Here is a 17,253-nt window from a genome sequence, read left to right as displayed (position 1 = left end):
CCAGCCCAGGCGACCTCCGACAAAAGGGGAAGTCTCGCTTTTCTGTGCGGTTTAAATATGTAAATTGTGAGAAGCATAATTGGTCTTAAAGACTGTCCATCAACTCAGGGTCAACCCAATACAGATACCTATCATGAAACTGTCCCTAAAGAATCTGCTAGAGTGACAGAAGAGTCAAATCTTCATCTGTGCTACGAAATGATCAACCACAAGAGTTCTGCTATGATTTCAGAATGTTCCCCCCATCTTCCAGTTTCAGCTTACAAAAGTATTTCCAACCCTGCATAGTTGGCTATCTGCATGTGTGCTTACAGTCTGTACAGAAATGCACTAAAATGAGTTGCCCTACCTGGGAAGGCTTTATATTGTATAGAAAATGTGGCACTAGGTACTGCTCTTCATGTGCACAGGAGAGTTAACAGGTGTCAGTCTCGTTTACAGAAATGATGGCGCTTTGCAATTTTCTATAATATATTGCAATATATTTAAATGTCCTGTTTGACATGTGAAATGAAATTAAGTTAATGCATTGTTATGTATTTGAAGTACGAGGAAGATGATTCACTAACAACCAGCAAGGTTTTTAGAAAGGTGTCCAGTATATAGCCGTCTGTGTGATCTGTCTGGTGTATGTGATGTTAAAGGAAGCAACAATACTGTCACTGTCTAGAATGAAGAGTTTCTTTTGAATGATGCAATAGCTTACAATGTCTTTCCTTTGTAGCTGCCCAGTGTGGTGAAGGGGAAGCAATTCTTGAAAAATTTCAAGATAACTGGTTAACTGTGAATGGGCCTAATCTTTCGTGAAACCAAGAAAATTTTTGGACACACACAGGACTTGAATATTGAAAAGGATTGGAACTTAGTGTTGTGCCAAAGTTAAACTACTGCAGTTGGCAGTTCTGCACTGTTAATAGAAGACTGATTAAAAGACAGCTTGTAAAAAAAGATTCAAATTTCAATACAGTACGTTTTTATTCTGATACATGATGGAAACATTCGGTTTTAGACCTTTTTTGAAGAGGCTTCAGTGACCACTAGATTTTGTCCTCTTATATTTTGTTTGGCTTAATACTATATGTTTTAGTAAGATGGGCTTTATTGCCTGTGTTCTTTGATATGTGATTAAGCTTATAGCTTTGAGTGACCAAACATTTTACAGAGTAAAAGTTCTTAGAAACAGTATAATGTAACTGATATTTCTGTGTCTTATTTATCAGGCTCTGCACAAACTTGGAAAGTTGTGCTGGACTTGTACAACTCATATGGGAACGCAGCATACTTCTGGATATTACAAACCTAAGCCTTTGTGGCTGTATGGATCTTGTCTTTGGATTTATTTTTGTTATTTTTTTGAGGCAAGGAAACGAATGGATGCTGCTGTAAAATATTTGTAATATTGCCATTATTGCTTTCTGTAGCAATTATTGCTTTTGCTTCAACAGATAAAGAAAATAAATCAGAGATAGAAAAATCCTAAAGACGCTGGTAGAAGAAAGGATCATGTGAGAACTTCTGAAAATAAACTTTGTACCAAAAAATTTGAAAACAGAAATAATGGAATAAATGTCTCCTTACTGAGTGTGTGTGGTTTTAAGAGGTGGTGTGGAAACCAGGAATCGTGTCTGTATGAAAATGTCACAAACCAGATCTTCTCAAATATCTTTTTCCTTGTTACAGAAAATGGAATTTCACCAATTCCTCAGATGCATTGAATTTAGAGAACTGACTTGGCTGAACAGCCAGTGTGAGGTCAGCTTCATGTGTGAGTCAGTACAGCTGCTTGTTGCTGAACTGTTCTGCCGTGTCAGCAGCCCAGGACATTCACATGATTTTTCTCATTAAGGCAGATGCTTTTTATTATGGCTTTTAAAATATTCAGGGTGGGAAGAGTAGGGGTGAGTAGGAACCACCTCCTCACTGAAGTCCCTGTCAGTTGGACAGGCTGCTTTAACGTGTGCCTTTTCCTGAGATGAGAAGGGTCTGAGGAAAGAGCTGCTTTCTGTTGAGCTCTGCCCTTCTCCCGTGAGCCCAACCTGCCATCATTCCTAGCCACTCCCTGCCGGAGGCAGTGCCACTGTCTTGCTTTGGTGAGACCCATCACACCTGTCTATTCCAGCTGTTGAGCTGCAACTAGAGGAGCTCGAGGCTGAGTTTTTTCTGCAAGACTTGACATTGTGCCTACACATGTATCCCCACCAAAGAAAAATGTTCAAAGCGGTAAGAGTCATTCCTGTGCTGTAGCTGATGCTAGTCTGAAAAATGACATTTCTAGCTGAAGTTGTGACCTTAGCACAGGACTGGAGATGAGCACAAGTAGTCACTACAGCTTGGTGTTTGACCAAATATTTTTACTCAGTTCGGTAAAAAAGAAGAATGCTTATTCAAGAACCCACCAGCTAATGAAGGAGTTAAAAGAAGCACTGGAGTATGTACGCAGTCACCTTTTTTCAAAGGTACTTTTTTTGTTTACAGTGTTATCAGCCATTCCAAAACACTGCAATTCAGTAGATATTTTCACAAGAGATTAGCTGCCCTATGGGTTGTTTTCCCTCTCCCAGCCCCTTCTTCCCAGCCCCCTTCTCCCAGCATCTTTCAGCTTGCATTTGTTTTCATAATAATATTATCAACTACTATTTTTGCAAATTTAAAATACCAAGCCACTTTGTGTACTGCCTTTTCCCCTTTGTATGCCAGAAAGTCCCCTCTATAAATTGTTCCTTGTGGGCTTGGTGCTGCTTTGAAATACTGCTGGTGGAGGTCCTTACACTCAGATAGATGGTGGTTTCTAACGTTTTTGGTGGTTAAAGACTTGTTGCACTTCAAATACTGTAAAATGAAATATTTGAATATATGTTTCTACTGCTATAATGTTGAACTGCCAGCATTGTGACTAACTTCTCTCCCATGTGTGTTTCTTTACAGGTTCAGTGCTGAGCTGATCTTCTTTACCTTAAAATATTTGGTAGAAGGAAGAAATGATGGAAAAAGGGAATGCAAGTGTGTGTCACACCTAGTTGATTTGTGTCTTTGGGTGAAAATAAAGGTCAGTGTTGGCAGTAATTCTCCTCCTAGTGATCTTCAGTTTTCCTAAATGAGAGCCAAAGAGGAAAAAAACCATATTTTCAGTAAAGCCTGTCTTAAGGGACTAACAAAGAAGAGAGCCCACAAAATAGCCTGTAACAATAACGTGTTCTGAACTGGAGATGGTACAAATAGTATTGCAATTGTAATTGCTCTTAGTTCTGGAGTTGCCAGCAGCTGGTCAGAGTCTCCAGATGAAGTCCAGCTGCAAGGATTTCTGTGCAAGTATCACACCTGGCACCCACAACATGCAGAACTGGAGCCTCACAAATGCCGTGTTACGGAAGGGGTTCATCATTTTTCCTAGAGATACCACAAAGTTAAAAACTGCATCATTGATGTATGTTTTATAGATTTTTGCTCTAAATTCATTTCACATGCAATAACGGGAGGAAGGGAGCAATTGTGGTCAAAGTCCATTCTGGATTTCTGCATTTGTTGAGCAGTGCTTTCCCTCTGCTGTGCCTCACATTTCCTGCAGGCACTGCTACTTGTATAAGATGGTAAGAAGACATAGAAGCTAAATTTAATAGCAGTTCCTACCAGTCCTCTCCAGCAGTGCAAAAGTTGTATGGAAACAAGACACTGCAGGATCAACAGTTTGGTTGTTTCCCATGGGGAGGCAGCCTCCATATGGAAAAAGAGAGCAGGGACTGAAAAAAAACCGAGTTGTGAATGTCACTGAAGGGCAGGCCTGAAGCCCTGGGTGTATTTCTTCTGTGTAGCTTATTTTTTTCTAATTCTTTTGACTTGTTTCTCTTTCGTAAAAGATAGCAATATTGTAGTAAGTCAGTTCAGTTTATTCAATATTGTTACAAAAAAGGTCTTAAATGGTGTCCTAGAGGAGTTGCCACCAGTGTTGCTTAGTCCTGCTCAGTCCTGAAAACTGCAGTAGGAAAGTTTTAACCTAGAGAAGTAACAAATCCACTGTGGTCTCTGTGGCCTGGTTTCATCACAAGTAGCAATTAAGCAACAAACATAACGGTGGCCAGGGCAAGTTAATGAGTTTTCAGAAAAACTGATAAAACTGAAAAAAGGGTGTAAAAATACCTCAAACATGCCCAACCCTGAGACTCTCTTGGTTGTTTTTCCAGTTAGAGCAGTAGATTGGAGATACCACCCTTTGCCATGATTTTTGTATTCACAGACCATCAAGGTACAATGTCAGTGCTTGTGCTATGTGGCTTAGTGAAACAGTTCAGACACATGATCACATCAGTACTGGAAATGTGTAAGCTTGCTTGGGAAGATCAGTGCTTTAGGATTCTTTCTAGCACTTGATCACTTTCTTCTTTCTATCTTTCCAGAAAGCTTTTTTCCTCTTTTCTTTTCAACAGCTTTCTAGTCAAACCCAAGGGCATACTCATTCTGCTCATCATTTATCCTACTAGACAGAAAATAGCTGCAAAACCCATTAATAGCTGAACACATCTGTGCGCAGTGCACCCTTTTGGCAATAACAACTTTATTGGGGTTTGTGAAGCCTGAGGGGGATAGATTATGGCCTAGTTAATATAGCTTGCCAGGGGCTTGAAAGGTTGCACTGTCTTAAGGTAGAGCAGGGAAGTGAACCATCTTTTGGGGGATGCATCTTCTCCTGTCTGTCCTAAGTACCCCTAAAAAGCTTTTGGCTTCTATTAACAACAGTTCATGCTCTTTGATTTCCACAATGCACCCCTCACCTCCCCACTCAATTTTTGTTGTGTCTAACTAGAACTAGAACTTACTGACATCATTGTAAGATATGCTAGAGCTATCTGAGCTCATCAGAGCTTTTCTTGTTTGCAGTTTGTAGTAGTGATAACCTTTGTCTGCCCCAAGCCATGAAATATTACTTGTATTACTTTCCCAGTAGTCATGGACAATATCCCCTTACGTGTGACATCATGCAAAGAAGAGGAAAGATGGTTTCTGCTGTAAAAGACTTGCAATCTAAATAAAAGGCAAGAGACAAGGATGCAGGGAGACAGTGTCAGCAAATAAAGACCTGCTCCTCTTTTCATGAGTGTGTTCAGGGAAGAGCCTCTGTTATGAGTACCCAACAAGAAAACTAATCTTCCCTTAAGGTATGACTATTTCACAATGTCTGGAAGAATCCACTTAACAATTCAGGAGCCACCCCATCCTTTGAGGAATGCTGCCTGTGGGCCTTACTTGGCCTCTTCACTACAGGCAGCTCTCTTGCTTTGAGGAGAGAACTACTCTCTCTTCTGCTTTTTTCCAAAGGCAGCTGCTTTCCAGTATATTTTAATAAAGCCATGTGAGAGCTGCATTATTCCTGGTCGATGAGTGTGGGTAGTGCCTACCAAGACAGGGCCCTAGTTGCCGACTGAGGTTTCTTGTTTCTGCTGTACGTGCTTGATGGTCTCTGAAACCTTTGTGGTGTGTCTGTGCTAGCACGAGAGTGGCTGGACTGTGGCAAGGACCCATGGAGGCAGGCTGTCATAAATAACAACATCAGTAATTAAAGAAGCACTGGAGGAGAATTCTTCTGAATTAATTTTGCCTCAGACAGGGAAACCAGGAGAATAAGGGCTTTAGACAAACTGTCTTCCATGCTGCCTTTTCTTTTCCTGGCCAGAAGATTCAGGCCATAGGACAGTGTGACAAATCCCTGGCTCATAACCTGGGCTGTCTCTGGGCTCACCCTGACTGCAGGATGAAGCACACTGGCCCGCCCCCCACTTGCCTGCCCCTGCTCACCCAGGGTGAAGCTGGGTCACAGCCTCTCACTGCTGCTGTAACGAGGCACACTCGTGTGAGCAGCCACAATGGCTTTGCTGATGCACAGGAACTCGTTTGGAGGCCACAACTTACTGGAGCCCATTTTTATTGGTCCAATGCTCATGTGCCGAGCTGGTGGCTGGCAGTGGAGTAAGACCTTGGCTGCCTTTAGGGAGAGATTCATCTACAGCTTCTTTTTATCCCCGAAGCTGCCTGCACAGAGCAGCTGCAGCAGCACAGGCTCTTGCAGGGCTCATATATTTGAGCCCGCTCAAAGCTGCCTCTTCCAGGGATGATGTTTTCTCCTCTGTGAAGCCAAGGCTAACAGCACCGAGGCAAATCATGCCATGCAAACTCGGGCAAGCAGCTTTACTTACTTAAGTAAAGTGAGAATTTGTATTCTGGCAGCTACACTGATGACTTGGATCTTGAGGGAGAAATTGAGCAAACCTCCGGTGCTGACAAGGCAGTGGAATTTCTTAAAGTTGCATTTTTTCATTTCTGTAACTAATATATAAGAATCTTTTTAAATGTCTTGAGGGGAGGCAGGGGCAGGGGAGAGCCAGGCAAAGAAGGAATGAAGAAGAGAGGCAATACTTTGCCCATGACTTAGAACTGAAACCACACAGTCAGCTGCTAGGCCCCCTGTGTGGCACTTGGGAATCAAGGCTCTGCTATCACCAATTTACCAGACAAAGGCATTCTCTGCATTGCAACACAGAGCCTTTTGTAGACCACGTTGGTATCCTCAGAAGAAACGATGGTTGAAACCCCCACCCCTGGAGGACTCTGCAATCCAAGCTGGCAGCCAACCAGCTGCTGTGGGATTTGCCCCTGGGAATGCGTTGCTCTTTTTGTTTTACTTTGAGCTGGGGCCACATTTCACTTTGATTACTCATGTTTCTTTTTTTGGATTTTCTTCTTTTTGATTTGTGCTTATTTGCCCTTATTTTTGCGCCTTGTTCATCAGACTGGTGTGTTTCAGCATGACCTGCAGTCCTGGAGTAGGGGGAAAGGGAACATGTGTGTGCAGTGTATGTGAGGAGCACTACAGGTGCTGAAACTGTTCAGACACTTGTGCCAACCTCCAGTCTGACTCCCGTGTGCTTTGCCTGTCCTGGTCTGTGGGCAGGAGGAAGCCAGATGCTTTTGGTGTGCAAACACAAGTGACTGTCCTCACCTACCTTGAAACTTGTAACAGGAAGACTGAAGCATGTCAAGGAAACTCCTGGTTCTCTCAAGACTTGCTGAACAGTTTCCTCTGTGCTGGAGGGCTTGCTTGCCAAACAGCAAGTTTACAAGCAAAAGGAACATCAATCTGCTTTAATTGTTCTGATCAATTCCAACTACCAAAGTTGAGTTTCTGCCCTGGCATTTATGCCAGGTCATGCTACATCCAGTCATAGCTACACTGGTATGGAAGGGTATTTTAAGCACATAAAAAAAAACCCTAACAAAACCAAACCACATGTTTTACACGTCTACTGGAAGGAAACCTTTAAATTCACATAAAAATCATCACTGCTTTGGCCTCAAAATCTGTTCTGGTTCTAATGGACAAGTTCATTAGTCCATTTTGCAGGCTAAGGAAGTACAAGGATGACTTTTCAGCTCACCTTCTCCAAACCTGTGTGGTGATTAGTTGGGACAAAATGGACCTTCCTGGATGGACGGACTGGCAAGGTGGAGGAATGAAACAGCATAGCAGTACCCTTAAAACACAGCACACTGTGCACACCAATACCATGAGGCAGGGCAGGCAGCTGGGGCATGCAGAGAATGAATGAGCAGCTGTGTGCCTGTGTCTTGACATTCTGAAGGAGGTCTAGGATCAGTCTTCACTTGGCTGTGTTCCCATTTGCCATAGCACAGTGTAGGCTGCTCTGGGAAAGCCTGTCGTGGAAAGCCTGAAATTTCAGAGAATCACAGAATTTTTAGGGTTGGAAGGGACCTCTGGAGAACATCTAGTCCAACCCCCTGCCAAGGCAGGGTCACCTAGAGCAGATTACACACCAGCTTCCCCTTCTGCTTTGAGACAGAACTGAAATCAAATGGGAAAGTTACCAAAACACATTCCCACTCACCCCTGCACAGTCACAGGGACGAGATGCTAACAGAGCACCTCCACAATTACGCAGTTAATTTATCAAGGCGCGGGGCTTTGGTTCAGCTCCTTACGGGAAGGTCTCCCAGCACTTCCCTTTGGGTGAACGGTGCCCGATCCCCTCCCCCCGCGCGGAGCGGGGCCGGCGGGGGCGCGCGGGGGCCGGCGGGAGCGGCGGCGGCGATGGAGCCGGCGCTGGGCCCCGAGTTCGAGGATTCCTTGTTCGCGCCGAGCCGGGAGCGGCGCTCGGGCGGCGGGGACGGGGCTCCCTGCGGCGCCAGGCACTGCGAGCCCCGCGTGAGGAGCCGGGGCGGGCGGGGCGGGTCGTGACGGGTCTGTATGTGCTCTGTGTCCCCACAGTCGTTCCGCGGCTCGTGAGGGGTCTGTGTGTGCTGTGTGTGTGCTCTGTGTGTGCTCTGTGTGCGTGCTCTGTGTGCCCGCAGTGGTTCCACAGCGCGGCCCGTGACGGGTCTGTGTGTGCTCTGTGTTCCGTGTGCCCGCAGTGGTTCCGCGGCCCGTGACGGGTCTGTGTGTGCTCTGTGTTCCGTGTGCCCGCAGTGGTTCCACACCGCGGCCGACGGCGGGGAAGGCGCCGGCGGGGTCACGGGCAGCAAGTTCCGGGCGGACTGGGCATTCCGGCAGCGAGACTTCGAGGTATTTCCCGGGCGCTCGCATGGGCCGGGGCGAGTTGTGGGGACAGAAACTGGGGCGGTCCTGCAGTTCCCGATGTGCTGCGCCAGGGTGAATGTACATTATGTACCGCGGCCTGCGGGTCCGGCGGCCATGCTGCGGTTAATCCCGCTCCTGGTTCGTGCCTGAACGCGGGGCAGCTCCGGGCAGGGCCGGGCTGCGGCCGGGCCGCAGTGGCGATCTGCGTTCTGCCACGATCCATCCGGGACTGGAGCAAGCTGGGCAGGAGCGCGGCGCTGCCCCGGAACTGATCCCAGGCAGGCGGGCGCATCGCAGCAGTTCAGCCGTGAGCAGAGCTGGTGTCTGTGGCCGGGGAAGTCATGGTCAGAGTTTGGTACGTGGGTTTCTCAGCTCCTGGGGATAATGCTGTGTCCCACAAAGACTGTCAGATCGCTGGCACCACGTGGCTGCGGGTCGCCTTTCTCAGAGCTCCCCCCGCTGTCAGATGAAAGCTGTAGTGGTCGTCAGGCTCCTGCCGGTCGCGGAGCAGCCTCTCCGTGACTTGTCCCAGGTCTCTGCTGCCTCCGCTCCCTCCGGAAGGCCGGATGTGCCTTTGCCGTGCGTGGATGTTGTCCGTGTCTATTCCTGCCCGCGGTTCTCCCAGACCTCTCCTCACTGTCTATGTCCTGAGCCGCATTCTTCATCAGCGATGCTCTCCTGCCTTTTGCAGTCCTAGTTGCAAGATCTAGTTTTTGTTACCTTGTTTCCTTGTTGAAATCAGCATCTCCAGCCCTTGTTTCAGGTGTAGCTTCTTGTTCCAGCCTATGGTTTGCATTACAGGCTCCCTGATTTCAAAGCCCTCCAGCTGACTTCTGACTGTACTCCTTTTGCCTTGCCCATTGGATTTGTGGATGTTTTTGTACCTCAGTTGGCACTGATCCTAATATTATTCCAGCACCACTGCAGCCCTGTGTATACCTGACAGATGTTTTGTAGTCTCAGCTGAGATGCCCTGAAGGGATTCATAAATGGGTGCTGATAGCAGAGCTGCCTCAGGCTGTCGTCAGATGTAGCTGCTGACCCTCAGGAAAAGCAGATTTCTCACTGCTGTGTCTCCCAATCAGGAGAGAATAACACCTCCTCAGATCTGCTAAATGGAACAGACCGTTGCTTCCTAACTCTTTTCTGTTGCAGCGATTCATGTTAGAAATGTTTTCAGTTTTATTGCTAACCTAGATCACTGGTGGAACAAGAACCAGAGCTCAATTGCACATAAAATTACAGGTTTGGAAGCACAGACCTTAGAAGGAGGGCTGGAAATATGTAAATAGGGCTAGTAATCTCTTCTCTCATTGTCAGTGTTTTTTTACTTCAGGATAGGTCACTTGATAGGAAATGTCAAGGACAGCAGTGATCTAAGCTGTGCTTGTTTTTAGGATATAGATGACTGTAGAATCTGCTTGGGATTCATAATGCCTGAACCGTGCCAGGTTATTTCCCTTTGTCACGTAACAAGGCAAACAGGATTGTCCTCAACCCTCAGATCCATTTTCACCAGTGGCTGCTGCATGCACTGGGCAGAGGGGAGCTCCCTCTTTTGCTTAAGAAGGAATGTGAGCTCAGCATCAGGAAAGAAAAATATTTCAGCCGTTTTGCTAGGAAGTATTTAGGGTATGTCTCCTAGAAGCTCTTTCTGTTAGAACCATTAAAGTTTTCAAGGAATAATTAAATACTCATTTTGAGAGATGGGAGAATGAGCACTGCTCTTCAGTCTTCTCTCTGAGCACTAACAAAGGGAGAGAAATCAAGATTCCAGACTTAGCTTCACTGAATACTTAGTTTAATGTATTTAAATGTTAATTGGAGTCCTGGTGAGTGCCCTGAGCATTAAGCTGCAGAAGTATTGCTCATTCGTGCCTTTTTCCTTAGCCCAATTAATATTTATTTCATGTACATTAAAACAGCCTACAGGAACAACGGAGATTCACCTTCCTTGTGGTATTCTCTGACTTACTGATTATTTGAGGTGAGGTACTTGCAGGTTCAAACCTTCCCATGGAGAATGTCGTGGTTTTGAAACAAGGTCCCACAGATTTAGGATGAGCACTCAGATCATTGAGGTGGGGGGAAAGATGCCTTGTGTCACATATTACCCAGGTCAGGAGATGATCCCTTCTGCATCAAGCCTGGTGAGAGAGAGGTGGGCAGATGTGTGGTGAATCCTGCTGGGGCCTAAACATGAGTTAGAATTGAGGCTGCTCATCACCATCTAGACTTGGCTGTGTAGTACTGGGGCCTTGTCTCTTGCTGGCACAGGTAGTAGCTGAGTCTGGAGAAATGCAAATGCAGACTTCAGGTTCTGAATTCCCTTTGTGACTGCAGTCGTAAAAAAAACGTGCTGTCAGGCTTGCTTTTAAATGCAAATCTCTCCCTGTTTTGTTGGCTTTTCTTCCTGTGATGCTCCTAGAAAGCCCTGTGTGAATACTCAGACTGCCTGCTACTCTTACCTGCCAGCAACATTGCAATGAGACGCGATGTCCAGGAGGGCCAGGCTCGGTGTTTATCTCGCCTAGGAAGGCACAAGGAGGCTCTGGATATTGCAGAAAAAATGGTAAATAATGCAGTCTTTCTTTTAGGGTTTGAACATGAAAACATTGCCAGTAGTTCTTTTATACTGACCATTTTCTGGAAAAATAATTTTCATGTGTATAATCCTTCAGGATGTTCAGCGCTCAGAGTATTTGGTAAACAGAGGGTAACTGTCACTGCAGATATAATCACTCTTTAGAAATTGGAACACCCTGTACCACAATGAGCTCCCTGTGCAGGGAAGCTGGTAGTCCTGGAAGGGACTAAATATCATGGTCTGCCAGGCAGAATTAATGCAATGTAATAGGAATTTTAAGAAAGGGAATAAATGAGTGCTTAAATCTTTCCACTTTACAAGTGACAGTTCAAAACTCCCTTTTATTTCCATATACTTGCTGCCAAACTGCCACCAAGAAGACTATCTAGCCACAAATTGAGTTTTTCCCATAAAGGAAAAAGTCCAGAGGCTCTGAAGTCTGCTAGAATATTATTGATGCTTTTTTATATTATATAAAAGGTATTTATACTGCAAAGAAAGGCAGCTGTAGAACACTCTGAAGGAAAATAAACAAATGACAGCATTTAGGGCCTTCTTGCCTCTCAGACTGAGACAAGGCAGCTAGAGGGAATGCTGTCAGCTTGAATTGTGCAAGATCTGTATCCCATTGTATCATTTTAAATTCAGAGCACCGTTTTGTACAGTTTAAAAATTACCTTGTGATGTTCGTATGTCATTATTTAGGGAGACATTTTCTTAGGCTCTGAAGGATGATTCTATTCTACTCTTGGTTTTAATCTGTTATCTTTTGTTTCTAGAGAAACAGCGCAACTAACACAGATCACTTAACAACGGTTCTCAACCTGCAGTTTTCCATTTACCAGGGTCTGGAAAACGTAGAAAAAAAGATCATGTGTCTTCAGCAACTTATCTGCTTACATCCTTTCAGTCCCTGGTTCTGGAAGTTACTTGCTGAAGCTTATATGAGCCTTTTACAGAATTTGTCTCCATTAGTCATTCCAGAAGCAAATGTAAATCAGTCTGAAGAGGTTTGTGTAAGAAATAGCAGTTTCAGAACATCACCTGGCAGAGAGAATAATTTGCAGCCTCACAGATCAGATGGCCAGAAAGAAGGCCCTTGGTTCAACCTTATTGCAGAAACAAAGTGGGAGAATGCAGTGATTTGTTCCAGCAGCCAAGTGGTGAGAGAATTCCTCTGCACTTCAGGAGAACTGGAAAGGACGGACAAAGAGGAACGCGCAGATTCCAAGTCCTGGAAGCAGAACATGTCAAAGAAAGTTGGGATAAAAGCATGTGCCTCGTTCATTAGAGCAAGGTAACTGTATGTATTCTCAGAATAATGTTAAGTTCTCTCAGTCAAGAACAATGTAAAGCATATTTTTCCCAGTTGTCTTCAGTTTGCATTTTCAATTTAAATGCTTGCTTCAGAGTTGGCAACAATAACTTAGAAGCAACGTACTACTGCTTCAGATCTAAAAAGCAAAATCTACTTAGTGTGATGGCTGTGAAGAGTGTGAATCTGAGTGGAAAGAGTAACCCAGTGTCATGCACAGCTGAGAAGTAAAGAGTTTTTAAATGAGCTTATAATGTGAATCTTTTCAAGTAATTACATACAAAAGGGTCTGTTCTTCAACAAATGCTCCTGCTAGACCATTGCTGTTCCTGGTCTGGTATTAAAGATGCAGCAGCAGAAATGCCCCAAAGGGAAGGCATAGCCAGTCTTCCCTCTGCGAGTGCCACCTGTCTTACTTGCTTGAAGCCTCATGCTTGAATGAAAATGTATTTTATAATAATACCCCAATCTGCATAATGGATGAGGCTGCAAAATGAACTCCGTGACAACTGATTGACAGGGCTGCATTAAAATGTTCTTTCCTTTTCTTTCCCCTCTTCCTAAAACTCTTGCATACAGCAGAAATCCCCAAAACATAATCTTTCAAAGAGATAATTAGGAACTGGTTTTGTTAAAATAATCTTGGATGATTTTTCTCCCTCTTGCCTCTCAGTAATGTATCAGTCATTAAACGTTTTTAAGGGCATCTTATGAATGTCCAGAAATGTTTACAGAGAACACTTTATAACTGCCCTGCTGGGGCAAGATTTAAGAAATGAAAAAAACCCAAATAGTAGCTTTTAACTGTACTCAGACTAAGAGATGAAGACTAATTGCTACTCGGAAAAAGTTAATTGATTTAGTACTGATATTGAATATTGAAGCTACATTTTTATTAATAATTTGTGTTGCTTGTTTCAGTGTATATAGTTCAGAACTGAGACAGTTATAAATGGTGGCATTTCCTTGCTTGGCTGCACAGTTTCACAGAGTGTTACTGTGGTTTATATTTGCAGATACACTTGCCCAGGATAAGCTTCTCCCCTGCCCAAGGCTTATGCAGGTTTTCTAATATTTTCAGGTCTGTTGGATTTTAAGTGGGATGTAGATGGTGTATAAACGTATGTGCAGGACAAGTTGCACCTGGAAAAGGGATATTAGTATTGGTTTTCATAGGAAATAAGTTTCTCTGTTAATGCATCATGAATAATTGACTCTCATAGTTTTGAAAACAAATTGGAGTGGTTTTTTTGTTTAATTTTCATTGTGATTTCATTCTTTTTTATACTATGTTGATGCAAATTTTGAAACAAAAATGCTTTATAAATTAAAAATACTTTCCATTTTTACTTGGAACCAACAAACCATCTGTAAATTTGTAAAGTTTTGACTGGGAAATTCAGACTTGTAAATTTTGATGTTTATAGTGTTCAAATGAAAGTTTTCATCTTAGATCTTGAGTCTTTTCCTTAAAAATGCACACCATTATTATAACACCAGCTTCATTTAACTTCGGTAAATAGGATAAAAAAATTGTTGTTCTTCTTTTTGCATAAAGCTTGAATTAAACACTTTTTCAGTAATAACACTGCTAAGTTCTAGTGGGCCCTTGGTTGAATATTGTAGAATCATAGAATTCCAGGTTGGAAAGGACCTCAAGTATCTTCCTTTCTTGGCAAAAACATGATCTAGGCAAGACGGCCCAGCACCCAGTCTAGCTGAATCTTTAAAATATCCAACACTGGGGAATCCACAACTTTCTTGAGGAGATTATTCCAATGACTGATCTCATTGTAAAATACTTTCCTCTTGTGTCCAGTTGGAATCTCTCCAGAATTAACATATACCTATTTTCCTTCATCTTTTCCATGTGGTTTGTTGTATAAAGGGAGTCTCCATCTTCTTTGTATCTGCCCTTTAAATACTGAAACATGGTTAGGAGGTCTCCCCTGAGTCTTCCTTTCTCAAGACTGGACAAACCCAGTTCTCTCAGCCTATTCCCAAATGGCAGACATCCCAGGCCTTTGATCACCTTTGTGGCCATTCTCTGGACGCTAATAAATTCTCTAAAACTGATATTTATCTCCACTATAACACCCATAGTGAATTTCAGTGAGTTCACAGGAGATTATGCAGTATGTCTCTCTGCTCCTAGAAGTGTAAAATAAGCATAATACTGTTAATCTATCTGACAGTGGATTTGAGACAAATGTATAGATAGCTGGATATATCCTCTGCCAACCTGTTTTACAGTCCTTGTGTGAGGGACTCTGGAAATTGCCACTGTTCTTGCTGGTCAAGCAGTTGGTGATGACATCAATGCCTGTCGTGAGCAGAGTGTGTAACCTTCACCAGTTCATGGTTGTGACTTCTGGGGCACTGCCTCGAACATAAAACTGGTGAATGCTGTAAGAAAATATTCCAGGGTTGGCCTGTGTGGGGAGCATGTTTGATATTTGTCCAAACACCCACATTTCTAGCTTTTCAGGTTCCATAAACAAAAATGGGCTGCTGTCTTGTTAGGCCGTAGTAAGGACACGGGACACCTGATGACTCACAGGTCTGAGCCTCACTTTTGAATGGTGTGACAAGTATATGGGGACAAAAATGTTTGCACAGAGCAACCAGAGCTACTGGCATATTATTTTTCAAAAATACTTCTCAATAGTTCTATAGCACAGATACACAATATCCATATTAGATTGATACACGTGTATTGACTTCTTTGCAGTAGACAAAAGTCAGGAAGAAGAGCTGTTTTAAAGTATTAGAAATGTTAATTAAAGTATTAAACATTTTGGTTGGTTTTAGGTCTTACTTCTTTTCCAGCTGTGCCAATTTTTAACTACCTTTCTCATTCCAGGCTTTTACTTCAGCTTACCCAGTCACAGCAGTCGTCCTTTGTGCTAGAGAATAACAGAAAAAGTCAAAAAGAAATTGATGACAAAGTGGCTCAACTTGGTTTCGATGAAAATTCCTTGCAGCTGATGACCAAAGTAAGAGGATGTTTCATTGTGTGCAGGGTCTCAGTTCTCTGTGTAGACTGGTTGTCCTCTAAGCATGACACTCCCCTGAGCTAATTAACTGTGCCAGGAAGCAAGGGAAATTAGCTGGGGCGGGCTGCTGGCAGTGTGTTATCTGGAACTGACAGAGGTGCCTGTAGAGCCCTGGCCTGCGTCACACAGGTGGGTCTCTGATCTGCTGAGATTCTCCTTTCAGGAATGTGCAGCGTTGTTAAGTTTCTCATTGGACTTGTATTTGCAGGTGCATCATCACTGTCCATTTCCTGGGATTGCACATTTTATCTCAGGAATTTTAGATGCCCCAAAGTGAATCACTAGTTTGAAATGGAAGTGAAGATTAATTTGATGGCCACAGCAGTATTAAACACTTGCATAAAAAGTAATAAATGTTTCCAGAAAAAGCCAGAGACTTTCTTTTGCATTTCTTTGTTCTGTTTAATGTACTGGGTTCTAGTTTTTAAAAAAATAACAGAGGAGAGCAATATTGCATTTAATCTCTTCATAGAGATTAAAAATTTTTAGTACTATTTAAAGAGCTTCTGACTTTTATCTTAAGGAGCAAAAGGAAGCCAGCAAGACTCTAACTTTGCTGTCAACATTACAGCTTTAAGTTAGTGACAGGCAAGCCACTGCCAGGCAGCAGGCAGTCGAAGGAATGGCATCCATGAGAGGGCAGTAGCACACAGGCTGTTTCACGGTTGGGAAAGGCTGGGAAAAGAAACTTCGCTTCTTGCTTTCCATGCTCGGACATGCCTCAGGAGTTCAGAGTGTTGATGCTGATGCAAGGTGAGAACTGAATGCAGAGCTGGTGTTGAGACTTCCGCTGCTATTCAGAATGAAACCCTTCTGTGCAAGTGCAGACAGAACCTGGAGTGGTTGCACAGCTCTGAGCTTTGGTCTCAGCTCTCCCTGAATGCAGAATGCCAAGGCAGGCAACTTCATCATGGCTTGGAAACTTCTCCAGGATGGTGTGTGGTTCATGTGACAAGGGCTTTGCCTGTAAAGATCTGTTATTAATGCCATGTTTGATTGGTTTTTTTCTGCAAGTTATTTTCTTGATTCTCTTCTTTCTTCTTACTCTTTTTGCAGGCTATGGGACAGGATCTTATACCAGAAAAACTAAAAGAGGAGTTTCAGGGTGAGGTAAAATGCATAGGCTCTTCAGCATTGTCATCACTGGTAACTGCTTCAGTCACGGAATTTGAAATCAAATGGTTTGGTAATCTCCAAGATGATTTATGTCACTTTGGCACACAACGTTATTCAGATATTTATCTCCCACCTTCAGTAATGTAGAGGTTTTGTTGTATTTATTCTTTTATCTCCAAATGATTATGGCATGATACATGCAATAAAGTTCATATTACATTTTTTAAGAATTCTTACTGTATTTCTTTTAAGAATAGATATAAATCTCTGTATTTAAACTCTTCACCTTGCATCCTTTTCTTCGTTCACTGATTTGTTTGTATTTAAAATTATAAGGAACACAGTATAAAATCAAACTCTCAATTCAGCTTTCAGAGGTAGCTTTCCATCATAATCCTCACCAATTTGTGCTTGAAGCATCTGCGATCTTTTGAGGCCTGCAGTGCTGGTGGGATGGAAGCTTCCCTTCTGATGTCCAGTTTGAAAGTTTCTTGGTAACAGATTTGATGTTGTTGCATTTAGAGCCATGGAATTAGCCATTTCCTTAAGTAAATTTTTTAATATTTCTTTATAAACATTATCGTGATTTCCTGTTCAG

At 43.3% G+C, this 17,253-nt stretch overlaps 2 protein-coding genes across 4 annotated transcripts in view; both read left to right on the top strand.

Moving 5' to 3' along the window:
* Nucleotides 1-1,582, top strand: part of ZHX1 (zinc fingers and homeoboxes 1) — a 29,618-nt gene extending 28,036 nt beyond the window's left edge. Inside the window, exon 4 of the transcript XR_007200020.1 lies at nucleotides 725-1,582. The gene's annotated coding sequence lies outside the window, so the exon portion shown is untranslated. The remainder of the gene's footprint in view (nucleotides 1-724) is intronic.
* A 103-nt stretch (nucleotides 1,583-1,685) lies between these two features.
* C26H8orf76 (chromosome 26 C8orf76 homolog) lies at nucleotides 1,686-16,940 on the top strand. Of its 3 annotated transcripts, XM_048287088.1 has the most exons (7): nucleotides 1,686-2,456; nucleotides 2,926-3,046; nucleotides 8,471-8,566; nucleotides 11,010-11,153; nucleotides 11,948-12,465; nucleotides 15,347-15,479; nucleotides 16,596-16,940. In XM_048287088.1, exons 1-7 carry the CDS (start codon nucleotides 2,431-2,433, stop codon nucleotides 16,800-16,802), a joined length of 1,245 nt encoding a protein of 414 aa, XP_048143045.1. In that variant the 5' UTR covers nucleotides 1,686-2,430; the 3' UTR covers nucleotides 16,803-16,940. The 3 variants fall into 3 exon arrangements, with proteins under 3 accessions (XP_048143045.1, XP_048143043.1, XP_048143044.1); XM_048287086.1 differs by lacking the exons at nucleotides 1,686-2,456; nucleotides 2,926-3,046 and adding an exon at nucleotides 7,901-8,209; XM_048287087.1 differs by lacking the exons at nucleotides 1,686-2,456; nucleotides 2,926-3,046; nucleotides 8,471-8,566 and adding an exon at nucleotides 7,901-8,209.
* The last annotated feature ends 313 nt before the right edge of the window (nucleotides 16,941-17,253 follow it).

This window comes from Corvus hawaiiensis, chromosome 26 (genome assembly GCF_020740725.1).
Source record: "Corvus hawaiiensis isolate bCorHaw1 chromosome 26, bCorHaw1.pri.cur, whole genome shotgun sequence".
Lineage (NCBI taxonomy): Eukaryota > Metazoa > Chordata > Aves > Passeriformes > Corvidae > Corvus > Corvus hawaiiensis.
Note: the sequence above shows the minus strand (reverse complement) of the source record. Positions and strands in the feature narration are given on the sequence as shown.